We start from the raw sequence: 17841 nt of genomic DNA, 5'->3' as shown, positions 1-17841 counted from the left end.
CCTACGGCTGGGCTGGACAATTGACACACACAACGGGCAGCACCAAAAGGGCCTGACTTTCAAAACACAACCTGCCACTATTGCCTCATGTTTGCAATGGTGTCACACCAGCCCCAAGTATCTGGGAGCCCTCAGCGCAAGCAGGGACTTCAGGTGACAGGCCCTGGGCTCTTGGAGGTTGTGCACCAAAGGGAGGCGGTAACTCCCTCCCCAGGCCAAGCTCACTGATTCAGGGCCGGTCTGCTGCTGCTTGCCTGCATGAGCGCCTTCTTCCCGCCTGGCTCTGTGGATGCTGAGGCTGCTCTGGGCTCTGCGAGGGCTCTGCTGGGGCTCAGTACCAGGCAAGGCTGGGCCTGCTCTCACCTCACGTTTCTCTGGCAGCTTTGCATCAGACAAGCCCATTCTGAGCACACGGACTGATCTTTCTGCTGTTTCAGTTCAGGGAGACTCTCACCCAGGCAAACAGATTGAATTAGTGACACAAATCACACTGTCAAGAACCCAAACACTGTATGTTCACAGCTGAAAGCCTGTCTCTCCACAGGAGGTCTGGTCTGCTCCACCCCTCATTCATTGTTTGTTGGATATGCAATTTCACTTTCTTCTTCCTCTAGAAGAACCATGACTGGGCACACACTAGCGAGTAGGCTGTACTGAAAAGGCAGTGCAGTCAGCAGCTTAGGAATGAAGGAGACCCTTCTCCAATTCCAAGCCATACCAAAAAATAAACAACCATAAAAGGGACTTTCCATCTCTAAGGAACAACTGACAATTTAAAAGTGAATGTACAGCTTATTCACAGGGTGAGAAGGAAGAGAACCTCCCAACTCAGTTTGCTTTACCTTGGAAATGGATGAGGCAGCAAAGCATTTTCGGTCATTACCTCTCTGTCTTAAGCCCTGTTTCATCTTAAAAATGAATTAAGGAGCCAGAAAGCAGGAAGAAGACAAACAATAAATTTTTACTCAAGGGACTGGGCTGGGTTAGGGTTAGGGGTTGGGGTTGGGGTTGGGGTTAGGGTTAGGGGTTAGGTTAGTTTTTGTTCTCACTCGGGTGCTGAGCTGGCATGGGAGAAAGCCCCCCTGAAGCGCTAGCAGCTGCTGTTCTTAATCGCTTCCTTTGCTGAAAAGATCACAGGTGTCAGGCTGGAGAGAGGACTGGCTAACTTTAAAAATGGATGCTGCCCAAAGGAAAAAAAAAAAAAAAGAATCATTACTTTCCAAACTCAGTTACTGATGGGCTCAAGCAGTATTCTGCAGGTTACCAGGAATATGCAGAAATGGGACTGAGGGGACCACCTGCACCTGCGTCTTCAAGTCCAGTCCCTTGCTATCTCAGGCAAACATGGCCCATCATTCAATTAATCCATTTATCAAGGTGTCTTCAGCTTGCTGGCATTGTTGCCCTGCCAGTGCTCTGAGAATGCTGCTTGCTGTCCCAGGGCCTTGTTCCTTTCAGGAAACTCAAAAAAGTTACTAAGGCTCCCATTTTCTAAAGACATGGGCTATTTTAGTGGTCAGAAAAGATGAGGGGCACAAGCCGTGCCTCAGGGAACTCCAGTACCTCTAGGAAAAATTTATCCCAGCGGTATTTAGGCCTGTGTGTTCTTCTGAAGGCCAATGAGGTAGAGAAAAGAGCAGGGAGACAAGTGACAGAGTGCTGATGGACTCAGCTCTGGGTTGCAGGGGCAGCATTGTCTACCACCCCATCCCCTGCCCCTCCTGCGCTGGCTGGCACCTTCACAGCAGGGACAGCCAAGTGGCACATGGTGCCACTCCCTACCTGCCAGAAAACCTGGCACTAAACCTGCAGCAGTTTTCATCTACTCAACTATGCCAGGCAACAGAATTAGCTGTGACAAGTCTTGCTCAGCCGTCCCCGTTCTGCTGGCAAAAACCTCTAAAAGTGGGGCTCAGCAGCAGAAACCTCTAAGAGTGAGGCAGGAGGGACAAGCCGGGGCCCCTCTGATGCTCACAGGGAGCACCCACAGCCCCTTCCTTCCCACCGCCAAACCTCTGACCGAGTGGCTGGGAATGACTTCACTGCATTCCTCCCTGGTCTTCTCTCGGCATACACCAGTCCCCAACACCATTTCAGGCCTCTGCACCTGCTATCATTCCACTGCAGTTATTTTGCCACCCTGTAAAACTGAACATACTACCAAAATACAAAATAGGGCCACAAAAATGGTCAGAGGGGTGGAACACCTCTCCTGTGAGCGCAGGCTGAGAGAATTGGGGTTATTCAGCCCAGAGAAGAGAAGGCTCCAGGGACACCTTCTAGTGCTCTTCCCGTGCTGAAAGGAGGCCTATAAGAAAGATGGGGACAGACTTTTTAGCAGGGCTAGTCGCAATAGGACAAGGGGTAATGGTTTTAAACTAAAAGAGGACAGATTCAGACTAGATATGAGGAAGAAATTTTTTACCCTGAGGGTGGTGAAACACTGGCACAGGCTGCCCAGAGAGGTGGCAGAAGCCCCATCCCTGGAGACATCCAAGGTCAGGCTGGACGGAGCTCTGAGCAACCTGATACAGCCAAAGGTGTCCCTGCTCACTGCAGGGGGTTGCACTAGATGGCCTTTAAAGGTCCCTTCCGACTCAAAGCATTCTATGATTCCACTTACTATTCATCTGAAAAGCACCGAGGCTGGAGACTAGCATGAGGGGGCTCCATCTGATGCCTTCGAGTTCAGCTGATGAGAAAACCATGACACAGCGCAGCTCTTTCACCTGCAGCCGCTTCGCGTTTTACCTGCAGAAGGTCCTGGGCAGACCCTCGCCTGCCCACGTCCACCTCCAGGCAGCAGCTCAAAATGGCCCGAAACTCAGCGGACAGTTGCTTGGCGTTCTGCAGCTCCGGTGTCCCGTTGGCCGCTATCAGATCCATTGCCTAGAGAGACAAGAAACACGAGACTCCACCCGTTTTCTTTCTTACCCAGAACTGCTCATAGAGAGCCTGTTTTTTAAAGTCCAGTTTCTTTCCTGGCAGAGGGTTAGAGACGATTTTTCTATACCTACAAAAAAACCCTGATGCAGCCACAACTACTCCAACATCAACGTAATCTTGCCTTGACAGCTGATTGCATTGGCTGACCTGGTTAGTATGAACTACATCAGCAAAAGCACTTTTTGCTTCTCCATGCATCGACACCAGCTTTAGTGGCTATTTTAAGAGTGAATTTGGCCCAGCTGTATTATTTCAAAGGATTATTACATAAAATGCATCCCTGCAGTGCTCACTGCTCCCCAAAGTACAGCTTCCATAACACAAAGGTAGTCTGTTTTTTTGCCCTGTTCTAGATAAAATTGGTAAATGGATGAAAAAAGTAGATCCATCATCTTATTCCTTGGATAAAGAAACAGAAACATTTGGAATCTCGTTTTCAATACAGATGTTTAAGCTGCGTGCACAAATAGATTATGAATAAAACGCATAACTGAGCAGACAGGAGCCACCTGCAGCTATGTCTGTCAGCAGTCTCCAAATTCCAGATCAGCAAGTCTTCCTGACAGACCTCAGGCCAAGGAATTAGAACGTAATTTTGCAAAACATTGGGTGAGCATTATCCAGGGCGGTTCACTCAGAACCAAGGTCTCACATGCTGAGAAGCTGGACAGATGAGTTCATTCTCCTTCTGCATGATATTCTTTAGAAGTGCAGGACAAACGTTTTGAACTGTTCAAGCCTAAACTTGCAGAATATATCTCCGATACACAGCAATAATAATAGAAATAGGCCTAGGAGTCTTCCATAAAAATATCTGCCATGACAAGAACAGCTCTGCGCTACTGGCATTTAAAGAGATGGTGGTCAAAGGGACTTTGCTCTTATCCTCTTAAACACAGAGGAAAATTTCCAGACCTAAAAAGGCAAATGAACCGTCCTAGAGTAAAAACAATAAAAGGAAGTTTCTCTACTTTTCCCACAACAGAAGTGTCACAAAATCAGCCTTGTCCTGTCCCTCTGCAGCTGACCTCAGACACCAGGCACAGCGGTGAGCTGGAGGGCCTGTCCTCACTGCGGCTAAATTGTGCTGCCCCAGGGACATCCCTTCTCCTGCGGTAAAGGAACACAGCACCGATGTCAGCCTTAGGAATTTTATTCCGGCTACATTGGCCTGGCTGTGAAACAGGAGCGCCAGGACAAAGGAAGTTCTTTCAGCTGCTCCTTTCTTCACAGAACACCAATCAGCAGAGTCATCTTTAGCTGGGTACTGCACCTTTTAAATGGTTCTATGACCACAGAAGAAGGTCTAGGGGAAGCTGAAGCACCTTCTTCCTGTGTCTCTTTTGCTTTCCTGTGATCCAGCTGGCAGAGAAAATCAAGTACAGTACAAAGGAAATGAGTATTTGCAGTAGCTTCAAAGGGGCAATAAGCTCATGGATTTCTTTAACGTACCAAGAAACAAGAATGGATTTGGCATACAACTGCAGCTGCAGTCTCTGAAAATGATACCCTAAAGTTATCCAGGGCACCCAGATACATGACAGAACAACATACAGATGATTTAGAAGCCTGAAACTGTAGAAGATCCGCAGCATTTGGAAAACATGCTACAGTTTTGAAGAAAACTGATGCACTGCGGTTAATAAATGCAAAAGCAAACAGAAATGCCCAGGATTTGGTTTGTTGGGTTTTCTTAAAACTGAAACTGAGGAGGTCCAACCGGCATTTCAAAGGATATTTATCGCACCAATATTTGTCTCTCAGGCCCCAGGCATACACCTGGTGGAAGGAAATGACAGTGAGAGAAAACAAACACCGTCACAAAAATATCCAGGACACTCTTGGCTGGCAAACGGTTCATTCCTGTGAGTTCTGCATCGGCTGGAAAGAAGCTGAGCAACAGGGGATGCGTTTGCTCTACACGTGGAAAAGCACAAATGCATCTACATTAAGCCTGGTGCTAACTCTACGATTAATGATACTTTAATGCCCTTATAGCATATTTCAGTATTTCAACTCATGTTAGTAACGGAAGCTGCTGCGTGCCTTGCTCTATTAAAACAAGCATTCATGAAAATGTGAAAGAGCATCCTTTGGTTTCCAGGCTTCGCAGAACTCCCTGGATGTGGTCTAAATGTGACTATTAAACCCAACAGCTACTGTGTGCCATCAGCTAAAAATCTGACCTGCAAACACAGGTCTTGCTTATCAGCTCTCCTATTTGGATGCAGCTGAGAGCTCTTGCTGCACTCTGCGGTTCCACACACAACAGCAGAGGGATCCTGTCCCTGTTGGTGTTGATTCACCTTCATAAAACCAGCTGGGAACTGGGGAACTGCAGGCGGTCCATCACAAGCTGTTCACTGTTCCTAGCTCAGGGGCAACAACCTCTGCACAAGACTCCAGGAAGCGAATACAGATGGGACCAACTCCAGAGGCCTGATTTTAACCTCCTGCAGTTTGACTCAGACACCTGAAGACATCTTGAAGTTCTAAGTGCTCAAGCTGATCTCAACTCCTGCAGCAGACGAGGCATGTAGGGAGAAGAGCATCTCAAATAATATGGGCAGGGGCAGGAATCACTGAATGTGAATTTGATCAGAGATAAGAAATCCAGTTCCCTGCCTCACAGCTGACCTGATGCTTCTCGAGGAGCCCTAATCAACAGTTGAGGTTAAAGAAGCTTGGAATTTTCAGCCTCCAAACCAGTGACACAGGCCTACTGCCACCCTGCTGGCTGTGGTGCACTCAGCTTACTCAGCACCAGGCTGAACCCAAACCTGTTTGCTTCTTCTCCCCCCTCATGAGGTGGCACAGTGCACACCGCTCCTCCTGTGTGCACTGGAACCAAAACCCTGTGGCACCTACCAAACCAAAAGAAGTCTTCCAAGAAAACTCAGAAACCTTTGTTCAAACAGAGTGGAGGACTGACACTGGTGTAGCTGTTGTATTCCTTTCTTAAGTAGCCTGCCGGAGGGTATGTCCTGACCCTTCTGCTGTTGCTTCTCTCAGCCTGCAGCATGCAGTCTGGGTGCCATAGACCAGAGAGAGTGCAGCCTGACTGCTATGAGAAAAGCTACACGTCATGCTCTGTAATTATGTATCTATACACATGGGTCACAATTAATTTTCTCATAAATTCCTCCATCCCTATCAGGAATTAACTGTGCAGCATCTAACTTTATTCCAGCTACCAGTCATGAGGGTTTATCTTGGTATACATTCCTCCACTATTACACGTTCATTTGGGATAAGAGCTGGTCATTTCATTTTAAGGAATGAGGATGAAACTGAAAACTTCAAATAATTAAAAATGCCTTTGTTTACTACAAGTTTCTGTGCTAAAACATACTTCTAGAAAGTTATTTGCTAATGAAGAATTATGGCATTTCTATAAGCAGTGACACCTCCTGAAAGGCTCAGTTAAGTCATCAGCACTGACCCCAGTTTGAAAACACTTCTCTGCCTGCAGACACAGCTGGAATGCTTTTCAGAAAAATTCCCCAATTGGAGAAACTTGCTGCTGAAAAATCGCTGTCACTCAGAGATACAGCTCAAAGAGAGTTCAAAAACTGCACAAGGTATTTCAAGCCCCACTGAAGGCAGAGATGGCACGTTTCTGACCTGCATACAAGTCACTTCTCTTTGGAGGTTCTCCCCTTGATGTCAGCAAAGCTACAGGAGATGCTGCTGTGCTCCAGTGAGAGCTTTAGAAGCGGGCCGTGGGGGAACTAGTTCCAGCTGATGCGGCTGGGATTTTGTCTGATGGGGGACTAACAGGGGATAGATTTGAAAGACAGTGGTATCTGATTTTATGTGCACCTTACCTTGAGAGGCTCTTCACTGAAGTAAGGAGGTTCTCCATCCACCATCTCCATAGCCACGACCCCAAGCGACCAGATGTCCACCTTGGGGCCGTACGCTTCTTTTCTTACCACTTCTGGTGCCATCTAGTATGGAGTCCCGAGCATTGTGTTCCGCTTACTCTGCTCAGGGGTGATCTGAGCACAGAAGCCAAAATCAGCTGAGGAGAAAAACAAGTGTTGTTAAAGGCAGCTTGAATTAGGAAAGCGAGCAAAAGAAATCCCTACTCTATACCCGAGAACAGGTTGTGGAATCTGTCTGGAAAAGCGGCCATGCTTTGTTTTTTCTCAGTGCTGTAGCCACGGAAATACTGAACTGGCCACTTAAAAAAAACCCTCAAGTTTCCTGCAGTGGCTTTTATTGACTTGAACCTTTAGACTGTAACTACCTCCCTCTGGAAGGGCCATACACAAACCAAAGCCATTCTTGACACCTTTTTCCTTTCTCTGCCTCTCTGCACGTTGGAACTGTGCTTGCAACTGGCAGCAGTGGTCAGCGCACAGCCACAGGCATCCCTTCTGGGGAACTGGCAGTCAGTCAAAAGCAGCCCCGTGCCACAGCCTGGGAAGGATGTGCCTGATGATGAATACCTACCAAATTTGACAGACCCATCCAGCCCAAGCAGAATGTTGTCGCTTTTGATGTCCCTGTGAATCACTTGCTTTGAATGAAGGAAATCCAGGGCTTGCAGGCACTGACAGATAAACAGGAAACATGAGGGTAAAAAATAATGATCTGATTTCATCACACAAGAAGGAAATGCCTCTAAAAGATTTAATTTCTAGCTGAATTGTGAGTAATGCCCGAATATTGCGCTGTCAAGAGGAATAGCTTGCTGCTTCAACACTATTAAAGTAATAACTTTCCAAAGGAAGGCATATCAGGTTTGGAAAGAGAAATGTCCATTACTGTCACAGACTAGCCCCTGAAAGCACAGCCAGGATGGTTGCTGCCCAGTCAGTGTGCTATCTCCATCCGTATGACAAACTATTGTTTGCCAGAAATGAGAAAGTCCTTTCCTTCGGTGTGAAGTGGATCACTGTTGGGTGGGAGGTTGCAGGACAAAGATTTTATTGTCAGGCTCTACAGCAGGTTTGGAAATAGCACCTTAGTCATTTTTCAGAAGCAAACACCATTTGGAGTGGAATGCTATCTGTTTAAGCTGAGGACTCTGACAAATGAGTCTCTGTTTTTTCTTTGCTGTTCTTTTAAAATTCTGCCACCAGCATGTTTGGTTTTACAGGCAAGGAATGCAGTACAGACATGCTCCAGGCACATGTTTAAAGAGGCAAAGCTGAGAAGAGTAAAACTAAAAAAAAAAAAAAAAAAAAAAAAAGAGAGAGCTAATACAATAACAGTGTTTAAGATTGTAATGACAGAGTACAGTAACTGCAGTGACACTGGCAGGCAGTTCGCTTAAGGTGCCCTTTCTTCTCCATATCATAAAAGCAATGCAGAAACAAAGCTCTCAAGACAAAATCCCTCATGTTCTTACCACCTGTTCACCAGTACCATCCTGTCCAAGGAAGAGGAAACACGAGCGGGATCCCTTACCTCCCTACAGACAGCTGCGATCTGCCCTTCGTCCATACAAAACCGGGTAACAACATCACTTAAACAGCCTCCAGCCATGTATTCCATCACCACCCAGAGCTTGTCACCGACCAGGTAGCTGAAAGAAGAAAACAGGGGCACTGAGATGAACAGGCACAGCTAAATTACCTCATGGAAAAGACTGCCAGTGGATGTTGTTTCCAGGTCATTTTAAATGAAGACAGAATAAAATGACTAGACTTTCCTTCTAGGCTATACAGTACTTAGAATCTGTGCAGCCTACATGAGAAAGGCATGCAAGTGAAAAATCAGATGTCTTAGATGGCAAGCAAGGGAAAAATGCAGTTTACTAACAGTGAAGATAAATCTGGAACCAGGACATCACACATCATCTGGTTCATCATCTTAACGCATCAATCCCAGGATTAACTCCAGACACAAGGCAACACAACTTTCGTAGATGTCCATGGTAGGCGGGGGTGTACCACTGAGGACAGAAGTTGGTCAACAGTTTGGAAAACCTTACAGAAAATACATGCAGAGACAGGAAAAACAATTTAAAAACTGGCAAATGACGTGTTTCTCGAAACAAGAACCTAGTCTTCCTGGCAACCACAGTAATGGAAAATAGTGGGAACAGCCCAACGGAAATAATTTCTACGATGGTTTACCAGCACTTATCACAGGACACAGAAAATATGTTCAACTTAGAAAAAAAACCAACAACAAAACCAACAAGACAACATGGAGGTAGTGAACTCACAGGCTGTTGTTTTAGCAAGCTATGGCTGATGCATATTTTTGAAAACAGTCTTCAAACTATATATGCCAGAAAAGGTTAATGCAGACAAAACACGATCTTCTCCCATAAATTGTAGATGAGTAGACAAAAAAAGAGGTCAATTTTCTGCCAGAGACCAGAAGTTTTTTTAATCTTTGGTTTGCAGTACGTAAATGAACATCCACGCGATAGTACCAGAACTACTCACCTGTCTAAATAGTTAACAATATTTGGGTTCCTATTTTCCCTCATCACTAGGCTTTCATTAATGACTTGTTCCTTTTTGCACTGCTGTTGGAGATTAATTTGTTTTATGGCCACCTAAAATGACATTGAAAACCATCAGTTGGAGCAGTCTGTTGCACGAGAGCAGAAGAAACATGGAGGGAGTGTTTTTGGCATGACGTAGCAGAGCTCTGCCAAGCTGTCTTGTTATTAGACATAAGAGGTCAGTAACTCATACTACAACGCCCTATTTCTCTGCTAGCTTGGGTGCTGCTTACAGGACACATGGCCATACACATTTTGCCTTGTAAATCCATAAAAATGGTCTTTAAACTCTCAGTCACAAATCTCTAACAGCACTCTCTGGACCTACGTTCTTTTCAAATGGCCTTAGTGTATCACCACTGTTATTATTCATGCAAGTTTTGCAAGCAGGAAGTGATTTTGTTGCTGTGAAAACACAAAACCAGCTGATAAAGCTTTAGCAATCCTGTGATTTTTGATCATTATTTCAGCAACTGCTGTTATTCTTGACTGCATAACTGAAAGAAAACACAAACGTACATTATGTAGCAAATGCCGTACTAAAAAGATTACTAAGGTTACACAAAAAAATACAACCCTAGCACTTCCTAACGCCTTGAATGTTGATTTTGCAACTCTAAATGTCATTCTTTAGCACAGTTTAGATTTGCAATTATTTTCTGGGTTGAAAAACAATAATCCATTCATCGGTATTTGTATGGATACACCCAGGGTCATAAGCAGAGCTTAGGGCTTTTTAGATCCCTTGCAGACCTCTGCCCAAGAGCAGCTGTAAAGTCCAGCACTGCAGGTGGATGAGACACTACCCGTGAGATTCAGATGTATTTGCTGACAGCCAGGAATGATAAATCAGAAAGCTGAAGCTGTACCCCAAAGAGCAGCAGGATTCTCTAAGACACCATCTTGTCTGATCATTACTAATATGACCACTTTGCTCTGAATCGCTGCAGCCAGCCTGCCTCTGCCTCATCCTGGCTCCTCCACCCAGTCCCATCTTCCCCCAGGCAGCCACAGTCCCTGCTTGAGCTTTTCGTCCTGGCCTCCTTGTGAGCCCGCTTCTGCCAGCCCTGTCCCTCTGGGCTCAGCCCTGCTTCCCTCCCTGCGTTCCAGCTCAGCTTCGGCCAAGGGCTCCTACAAACCCACCCCAGAAGAGCCCCCCTACCTGACACGCGCCTGCTGGGGAGATGAGGCCCTGGGGCTATTTCAAGTCTGCCTGTCTTGGTTTGAAAGACAGGTGCCTACGGAGGAAGGCAGGAGCCTCCCTTGAAATGGAAAATGCAACCCCCTTCCCTCCAAATTATTATAATTTTGAAATTAACGGGCCTTCAGGCGAAGATATGGGGAATAGGAATAACAGTTCTTTACTAATATATATATAACACAAGGCAGGGAAAAAAAAACATCCCACTGGTTTACACTGACAGAGTCAGAAATACAACCTGCCACCCTGTTAGGGTGGCAGTAGCAGTCCGATAAGATGGTGGCTGCAGTCCTCCTGAAGCGATGGATGTCGTTCTGTTGAAGCAGCTATCAGGTAAAAGGATCTGGTCTTCCTCCGAAGGTCCAGTGGTAGGTAGGTATCTCTTGTCCTCTGGAACTGCAGTGGAGTAAAAAACTCCTCTGGGAATCCAGTGGAAGAAGGCTGCTAGGGTGTTGGAGATCTCAGTTTTTATTTAGCATGGACTGCTTGGCTCCTTCCCCCTGGGCGGAGAATCTCACAGTGGGATGGGGAGTCCTGAGGCAGTTCCTTGATGGGCCATTAACAGAAGATAGTTCAGGAGCGAGTTATCTATGGGTCAGGTGATAAGGCATTGTTGTGCCCATTAACAGAAGATAGTCCAGAGGGGGGAGGCAGGGAGCACCGCCCCACCTGGTCTCAACAGCTCCTGAAGATGGTAATAGAATACTTTTTTTTCTTTTGGCACATTTTACACTGTAACCTAGGACACTGACGTAGAGCCGGAAGCGAGCCCAAGCCAGACGTCCCGACATAGAGCCCAAAAGACGTCCCAACGTAGAGCTGAAAGCAAGCTAAAGCCAGATGTCCCGACGTAGAGCCGAAAGCGAGCTCAAGCCAGACGTACTGAAGTAGAGCCCAACAGACGTCCCGACGTAGAGCCGAAAGCAAGCTCAAGCCAGACATCCTGACACAGAGCCGAAAGCGAACTCAAGCCAGATGTCCCGACGTAGAGCCGAAAGTGAACTAAAGCCAGAGGTCCAGACGTAGAGCCCAACAGATGTCCCGACGTAGAGCCGAAAGGGAGCTCAAGCCAAACGTCCTGACATAGAGCTGAAAGCAATCTCAAGCCAGACATCCCGAAGTAGAGCCGAAAGCGAGCTCAAGCCAGACGTCCCGACATAGAGCCCAACAGACATCCCGACGTAGAGCTGAAAGCGATCTCAAGGCAGACGGCCCGACGTAGAGTCGAAAGTGAGCCCAAGCCAGACGTCCTGACATAGAGCCCAAAAGACGTCCCAACGTAGAGCTGAAAGCAAGCTAAAGCCAGATGTCCCGACGTAGAGCCGAAAGCGAGCTCAAGCCAGACGTACTGAAGTAGAGCCCAACAGACGTCCCGACGTAGAGCCGAAAGCAAGCTCAAGCCAGACATCCTGACATAGAGCCGAAAGCGAACTCAAGCCAGACGTCCCGATGTAGAGCCGAAAGTGAACTAAAGCCAGAGGTCCAGACGTAGAGCCCAACAGATGTCCCAACGTAGAGCCGAAAGGGAGCTCAAGCCAAACGTCCCGACATAGAGCTGAAAGCAATCTCAAGCCAGACATCCCGAAGTAGAGCCGAAAGCGAGCTCAAGCCAGACGTCCCGACATAGAGCCCAACAGACATCCCGACGTAGAGCCGAAAGCGATCTCAAGGCAGACGGCCCGACGTAGAGCCGAAAGTGAGCTCAAGCCAGACGTCTCGACGTAGAGCGGAAAGTGAGCTCAAGCCAGATGTCCCGACGTAGAGGCTAACGTGAGCTCAAGTCAGACGTGCCGACGTAGAGCACAACAGACGTCCCGACGTAGAGCTGAAGGCAAGCTCAATCCAGACATCCCGACGTAGACCCAAAAGCGAGCTCAAGCCAGACGTCCCAACTTAGAGCAGGAAGCGAGCTCAAGCCAGACGTCCCGATGTAGAGCCGAAAAAGAGCTCAATCCAGATGTCATGAAGTAGAGCCCACAGACGTCCCAATGTAGAGCTGAAAGCGAACTCAAGCCAGATGTCCCAAAGTAGAGTCTAACAGATGTCTGAACACAGAGCCGAAAGTGAGCTGAAGCCAGACATCCCAACGTAGAGCCGAAGGCAAGCTCAATCCAGGCATCCCGATGTAGACCTGAAAGCGAGCTCAAGCCAGACGTCCCGACGTAGAGCCGAAAGCGAGGTCAAAGCAGACGTCCAGAAGTAGAAATCAAGCCAGACATTCCGACGTAGAGCCGAAAGCGAGCTCAAGCCAGACGTCCCGATGTAGAGCTGAAAGCGAGCGCAAGCGAGACGTCCCGATGTAGAGTCCAACAGACATCCCGACGTAGAGCCGAAAGCGAGGTCAAGCCAGACGTCCTGACGTAGAGCTGAAAGGGAGCTCAAGCCAGACGTCCCAACGTAGAGCCGAAAGCGAGGTCAAAGCAGACGTCCCGAAGTAGAGCTCAAGCCAGACATCCCGACGTAGTGCTGAAAGCGAGGTCAAGCCAGACGTCTTGACATAGAGCCGAAAGCGAGCTCAAGCCAGACATACCAATGTAGAGCTGAAAGCAAGCTCAAGCCAGACGTCTCGACGTAGAGCCGAAAGCTAGCTCAAGCCAGACGTTCCAATGTAGAGACGAAAGCGAGCTCAAGGCAGACGTCCCGATGTAGAGCCGAAAGCGAACTCAAGCCAGAGGTCCCGACGTAGAGCCAAACAGACGTCCCGACGTAGAACCGAAGGTGAGCTCAAGCCAGATGTCCCGACGTAGAGCGGAAAGCGAGCTCAAGCCAGACATCCTGAAGTAGAGTCCAACAGATGTCCCGACATAGAGCCGAATGTGAGCTCAAGCCATATGTCCCGATGTAGAGGCTAACGCGAGCTCAAGCCAGACGTCCCGACGTAGAGCGCAACAGATGTCCCGACGTAGAGCTGAAGGCAAGCTCAATCCAGACATCCCGAAGTAGAGCTCAAGCGAGACATCCCAACGTAGAGCCAAAAGTGAGCTCAAGCCAGACGTCCCATTGTAGAGCCAAAAGCGAGCTCAAGCAGGTCGTCACGACGTAGAGCCGAAAGTGAGCTCAACCCAGACGTCCTGACTTACAGCCAAAAGCAAGCTCAAGCCAGATGTCCCGACGTAGAGCCGAAAGTGAACTCAAGCCAGACGTCTCGACATAGAGCCCAACAGACGTCGCGACGTAGAGCCGAAAGCGAGCTCAAGCCTGATGTCCCGGCGTAGAGCTGAAAGCGAGCTCAAGCCAGACGTTCCGATGTAGACCCCAACAGACTTCCCGATGTAGACCCCAAAAGACGTCCCGACGTAGAGCCCAACAGACATCCCGATGTAGAGCCAAAATGAGCTCAATTCAGACGTCCCGCTGTAGAGACAAAAACGAGCTCAAGCCAGACGTCCCAATGTAGAGTCGTAAAAGATGTCAAACCAGATGTTGCGAAGTAGATCCGAAAGCGAGCTCAAGCCAGACGTGCCGACGTAGAGCCGAATCCGAGCTCAAGCCAGACGTCATGACGAATAGCCCAAACGACGTCCTGACGTAGAGCCGAAAGAGAGCTCTAACCAGACGTCCCGACGTAGAACCTTACAGACGTCTGAACACAGAGCCGAAAGTGTGCTCAAGCCAGACGTCCCCACATAGACCCCAAAAGATATTCCGATATAGAGCCCAACAGACGTCCCGACGTAGAGTCGAAAGTGAGCTCAAACCAGACGTCTCGATGTAGATCTGAAAGCGAGCTCAAGGCAGACGTCCCCGCGTAGAGTTGAAAGCGAGCTCAAGCCAGACGTCCCGATGTAGAGCCCAAAGCGAGCTCAACCTAGACATCATGACATATAGCCCAACAGACGTCCCGACATAGAGCAAAAAGCGAGCTTAAGCGAGACGTCCCAGCATAGAGCCGAAAGTGAGCTCAAGCCAGACGTCCCGACATAGAGCCCAACAGATGTCCCGACGTAGAGGCGAAAGAGAGCCCAAGCCAGATGTCCGGATGTAGAGCCTAATGTGAGCGAAAGCCAAAAGTCCTAACTTAGAAACGAAAACATACCTCTAGATTTTGGGCTTTACATTGCTTGGGCTTTACCTCTAGATGTTGGGCTTTACCTCTAGATGTTGGGCTGTAACTCTACATGTTGGGCTTTACATCGCTTGGGGTTTACCTCTAGATTTTGGGCTCTATATCGCTTAAGCTTTACCTCTAGATGTTTGGCTTTACATACTTGGTCTTTACCCCTAGATGTTGGGCTTTACATCGCTTGGGCTTTACATCTAGATGTTGGGCTTTACCTCTATTTATTGGGCATTTCCTCTAGAGGTTTGACTTTACCTCTAGATTTTAGGCTTTATCCATAGATGATGGGCTTTCCCTTTAGATGTCGAGTTTCACCTTTAGATGTCGAGTTTCACCTTTAGAGGTCGGGCTTTACATTGCTTGGGCTTTACCTCTAGATTTTGGGCTTTAACTCTAGATGTTGGGTTCTATATGGCTTAAGATTTACCTTCAGATGTTGGTCTTTCTATTGCTGGAGCTTTAGCTATTAATGGTTTGCTTTACATTGCTTGGGCTTTACCTCTAGATGTTGGGCTTTACCTCTATATGGTTTGCTTTTTATCGCTTGGGCTTTACCCCTAGATGTTGGCCTTTATATCGCTTGGGCTTTACCTCTAGATGTTTGGCTTTACCTCTAGATGTTGGTCCATAACGTCAGATGTTGGGCTTCACCTCTAGATGTTAAGATTTACCTCGGGATGTTGGGGATTACCTCTTGATGTTGGGATTTATCTCGAGATATTGGGATTTAACTCTAGATGTTGGGCTATACAACGCTTCGGTTTTACCTCTAAATGTTGCCCTTTAACTCTAGATGTTGGCCTTTACATCTAGATGTTGGGATTTACTTCTAGATTTTGGGGCTTACCTCTAGATGCTGGGATTTACCTTTAGATGTGGTCTATATATCGCTTGGGCTTTACCTCTAGACGTTGGGCTTTGCTTCGCTTGGGCTTTACCTCTAGATGTTGTGATTATACCGCATGGGCTTTACATCTAGATGTTGGTGTTTACATCTAGATGTTGGTGTTTACATCTAGATGTTGGGATTTACATCGCATTTGCTTTACCTCTAGATATTGAGCTTAACCTCTGGATGTTGGGCTTTACATTTAGATGTTTGGATTTGCATATCATGTGCTTTACATCTGTATGTTGAGCTTTGCTTCGGTTGGGTTTTACCTCTACATTGTCAGCTTTACATCGCTTGGGCTTTACCTGTAGATGTTGGGCTTTACCTCTAGATGTAGACCCAAGCGATGTAAAGCCCACCATTTAGAGGTAAACCCCAAGCGATGTCAAGCCCAACATCTAGAGGTAAAGCCCAACATCTAGAGGTAAAGCCCAACATCTAGAGGTAAAGCTCAAAATCTAGAGGAAAAGTCCAATTCCTAGACATAAAGCCCAAGCGATGTAAAGACCAACACCTAGAGGTAAAACGCATCATCTGGAGGGAAAGCCCAACATCTAGACAAAAAGCCAAATGCCTAGAGGTAATGACCAAGGGATGTAAAGACCAACATCTAGAGGTAAAGCCCAACATCTAGAGGTAAAGCCCTAGCGATGTAAAGCCTAAAATCTAGAGGTAAAGCCCAACATCTAGACATAACACACAACACCTTGAGGTAAATACCACCATCTAGAGGGAAAGCCCAAGCGATGTAAAGCCCAACATCTAGAGATAAAGCCCAACTTCTAGAGGTAAAGTCCAAGCAATATAAATTCCAGCATATGGAGGTAAAGACCAATATCTAGAGTTAAAGCCCAACATCTAGAGGTAAAGCCCAACATCTAGAAGAAAGCAAAATATGTAGACATAAAGCCTAACATCTAGAGGTAAACCCCAACATCTAGAGGTAAAGCCCAAGCAATGTAAAGCCCAATATCTAGAGGTAAAGCCCAAATCTAGAGGAAAATGCCAATTCCTAGATGTAAAGCCCAAGCGATGTAAAGACCAACATCTAGACATAAACCCCAACATCTACAGGTAAAGTCCAACATCTAGAGGTAAAGCCCAAGCGATATAAATCCCAGCATCTGGAGGTAAAGTCCAACATCTAGAGGTAAAGATCAACTTTTAGATTTAAAGCCCAAGTGACATTAAGTCTAAAATCTAGAAGTAAAGCCCATCATCTACAGGTAAAGCCCAAGCTATGTAATGCCCAACATCTAGAGGTAAAGCCCAACATCCAGACTTAAATCTCAATCGAGGAAAAGCCCAAAACCTATAGGTAAAACTAAAGTTTTAGAGGTAAATCCCAACATCTAGAGGTAAAGCCCAAGCGATGTAAAGCCGAAGCAATGTAAAGCCCAACATCTAGAGGTAAATCCCACAATTTACAGGTAAAGGCCAAACAATGGAAATGCAATATCTAGAGGTAAAGCCCAAGTGATGTAAAGCCGACCATCTAGAGGTAAAGCCCAAGTGATGTCAAGCCCAACATCTAGAGGTAGAGCCTAATATCTAGAGGTAAAGCCCAAAATCTAGTGGAAAAGCCCAAGTCCTAGAGGTAAAGCCCAAGTGATGTAAAGACCAACGTCTAATCATAAATCCCAACATCTAGAGGTGAAGCCCAAGATCTAGAGTAAAAGCCCAAGTGATATAAAGCTCAACATCTAGAAGTAAAGCCCAACATCTAGTGGTAAAGCGCATCATCTAGAGGGTAAGCCCAAGCGATATAAAGCCCTGCATCTAGATGTAAAGCCCAAATCCCAGAGGTAAAGACCAACATCTAGAGGTAAATCCCACCATTTAGAGGTAAAGCCAAGCGATGGAAAGCCAACATCTAGAGGTAAAGCCCAACATCTAGAGGAAAGCAAAATATGTAGAAATAAAGCCCAACATTTGGAGGTAAACCCCAACATCTAGAGGTAAAGCACAAGAGATATAAAGTCCAAAAACTAGAGGTAAAGCCCAACATCTAGAGAGAAATCCCACCATACAGAGGTAAAGGCCAAGCGATGAAAACCCAACATCTAGAGGTAAAGCCCAATTGATGTAAAGCCCACCATCTAGAGGTAAAGCCCAAGAGATGTCAAGCCCAACATCTAGAGGTAAATCCCAACATCTAGAGGGAAAGTTCCGCATCTAGAGGAAAAGCCCAAGCGATATAAAGTCCAACATCTAGAGGTAAAGCCCAACATCTAGAGGTAAAGCCCAAGATCTAGAGGTAAAGCCCAAGTGAT

The 17841-nt window shown here is 46.9% G+C and overlaps 1 protein-coding gene across 1 annotated transcript; it reads right to left on the bottom strand.

Moving 5' to 3' along the window:
* Positions 1 to 1090: 1090 nt before the first annotated feature.
* On the bottom strand, positions 1091 to 9478 carry LOC104350403 (serine/threonine-protein kinase PAK 3). Its single transcript, XM_086474932.1, is given in 6 exon segments — positions 1091 to 1180; positions 2752 to 2889; positions 6774 to 6970; positions 7405 to 7504; positions 8365 to 8482; positions 9354 to 9478. Coding segments are annotated over 6 exon segments (768 nt in total).
* Positions 9479 to 17841: the final 8363 nt, after the last annotated feature.

Source organism: Leptosomus discolor, chromosome 17 (assembly GCF_034619465.1).
Source record: "Leptosomus discolor isolate bLepDis1 chromosome 17, bLepDis1.hap2, whole genome shotgun sequence".
In the NCBI taxonomy this organism is placed as follows: Eukaryota; Metazoa; Chordata; class Aves; order Leptosomiformes; family Leptosomidae; genus Leptosomus; species Leptosomus discolor.
Note: the sequence above shows the minus strand (reverse complement) of the source record. Positions and strands in the feature narration are given on the sequence as shown.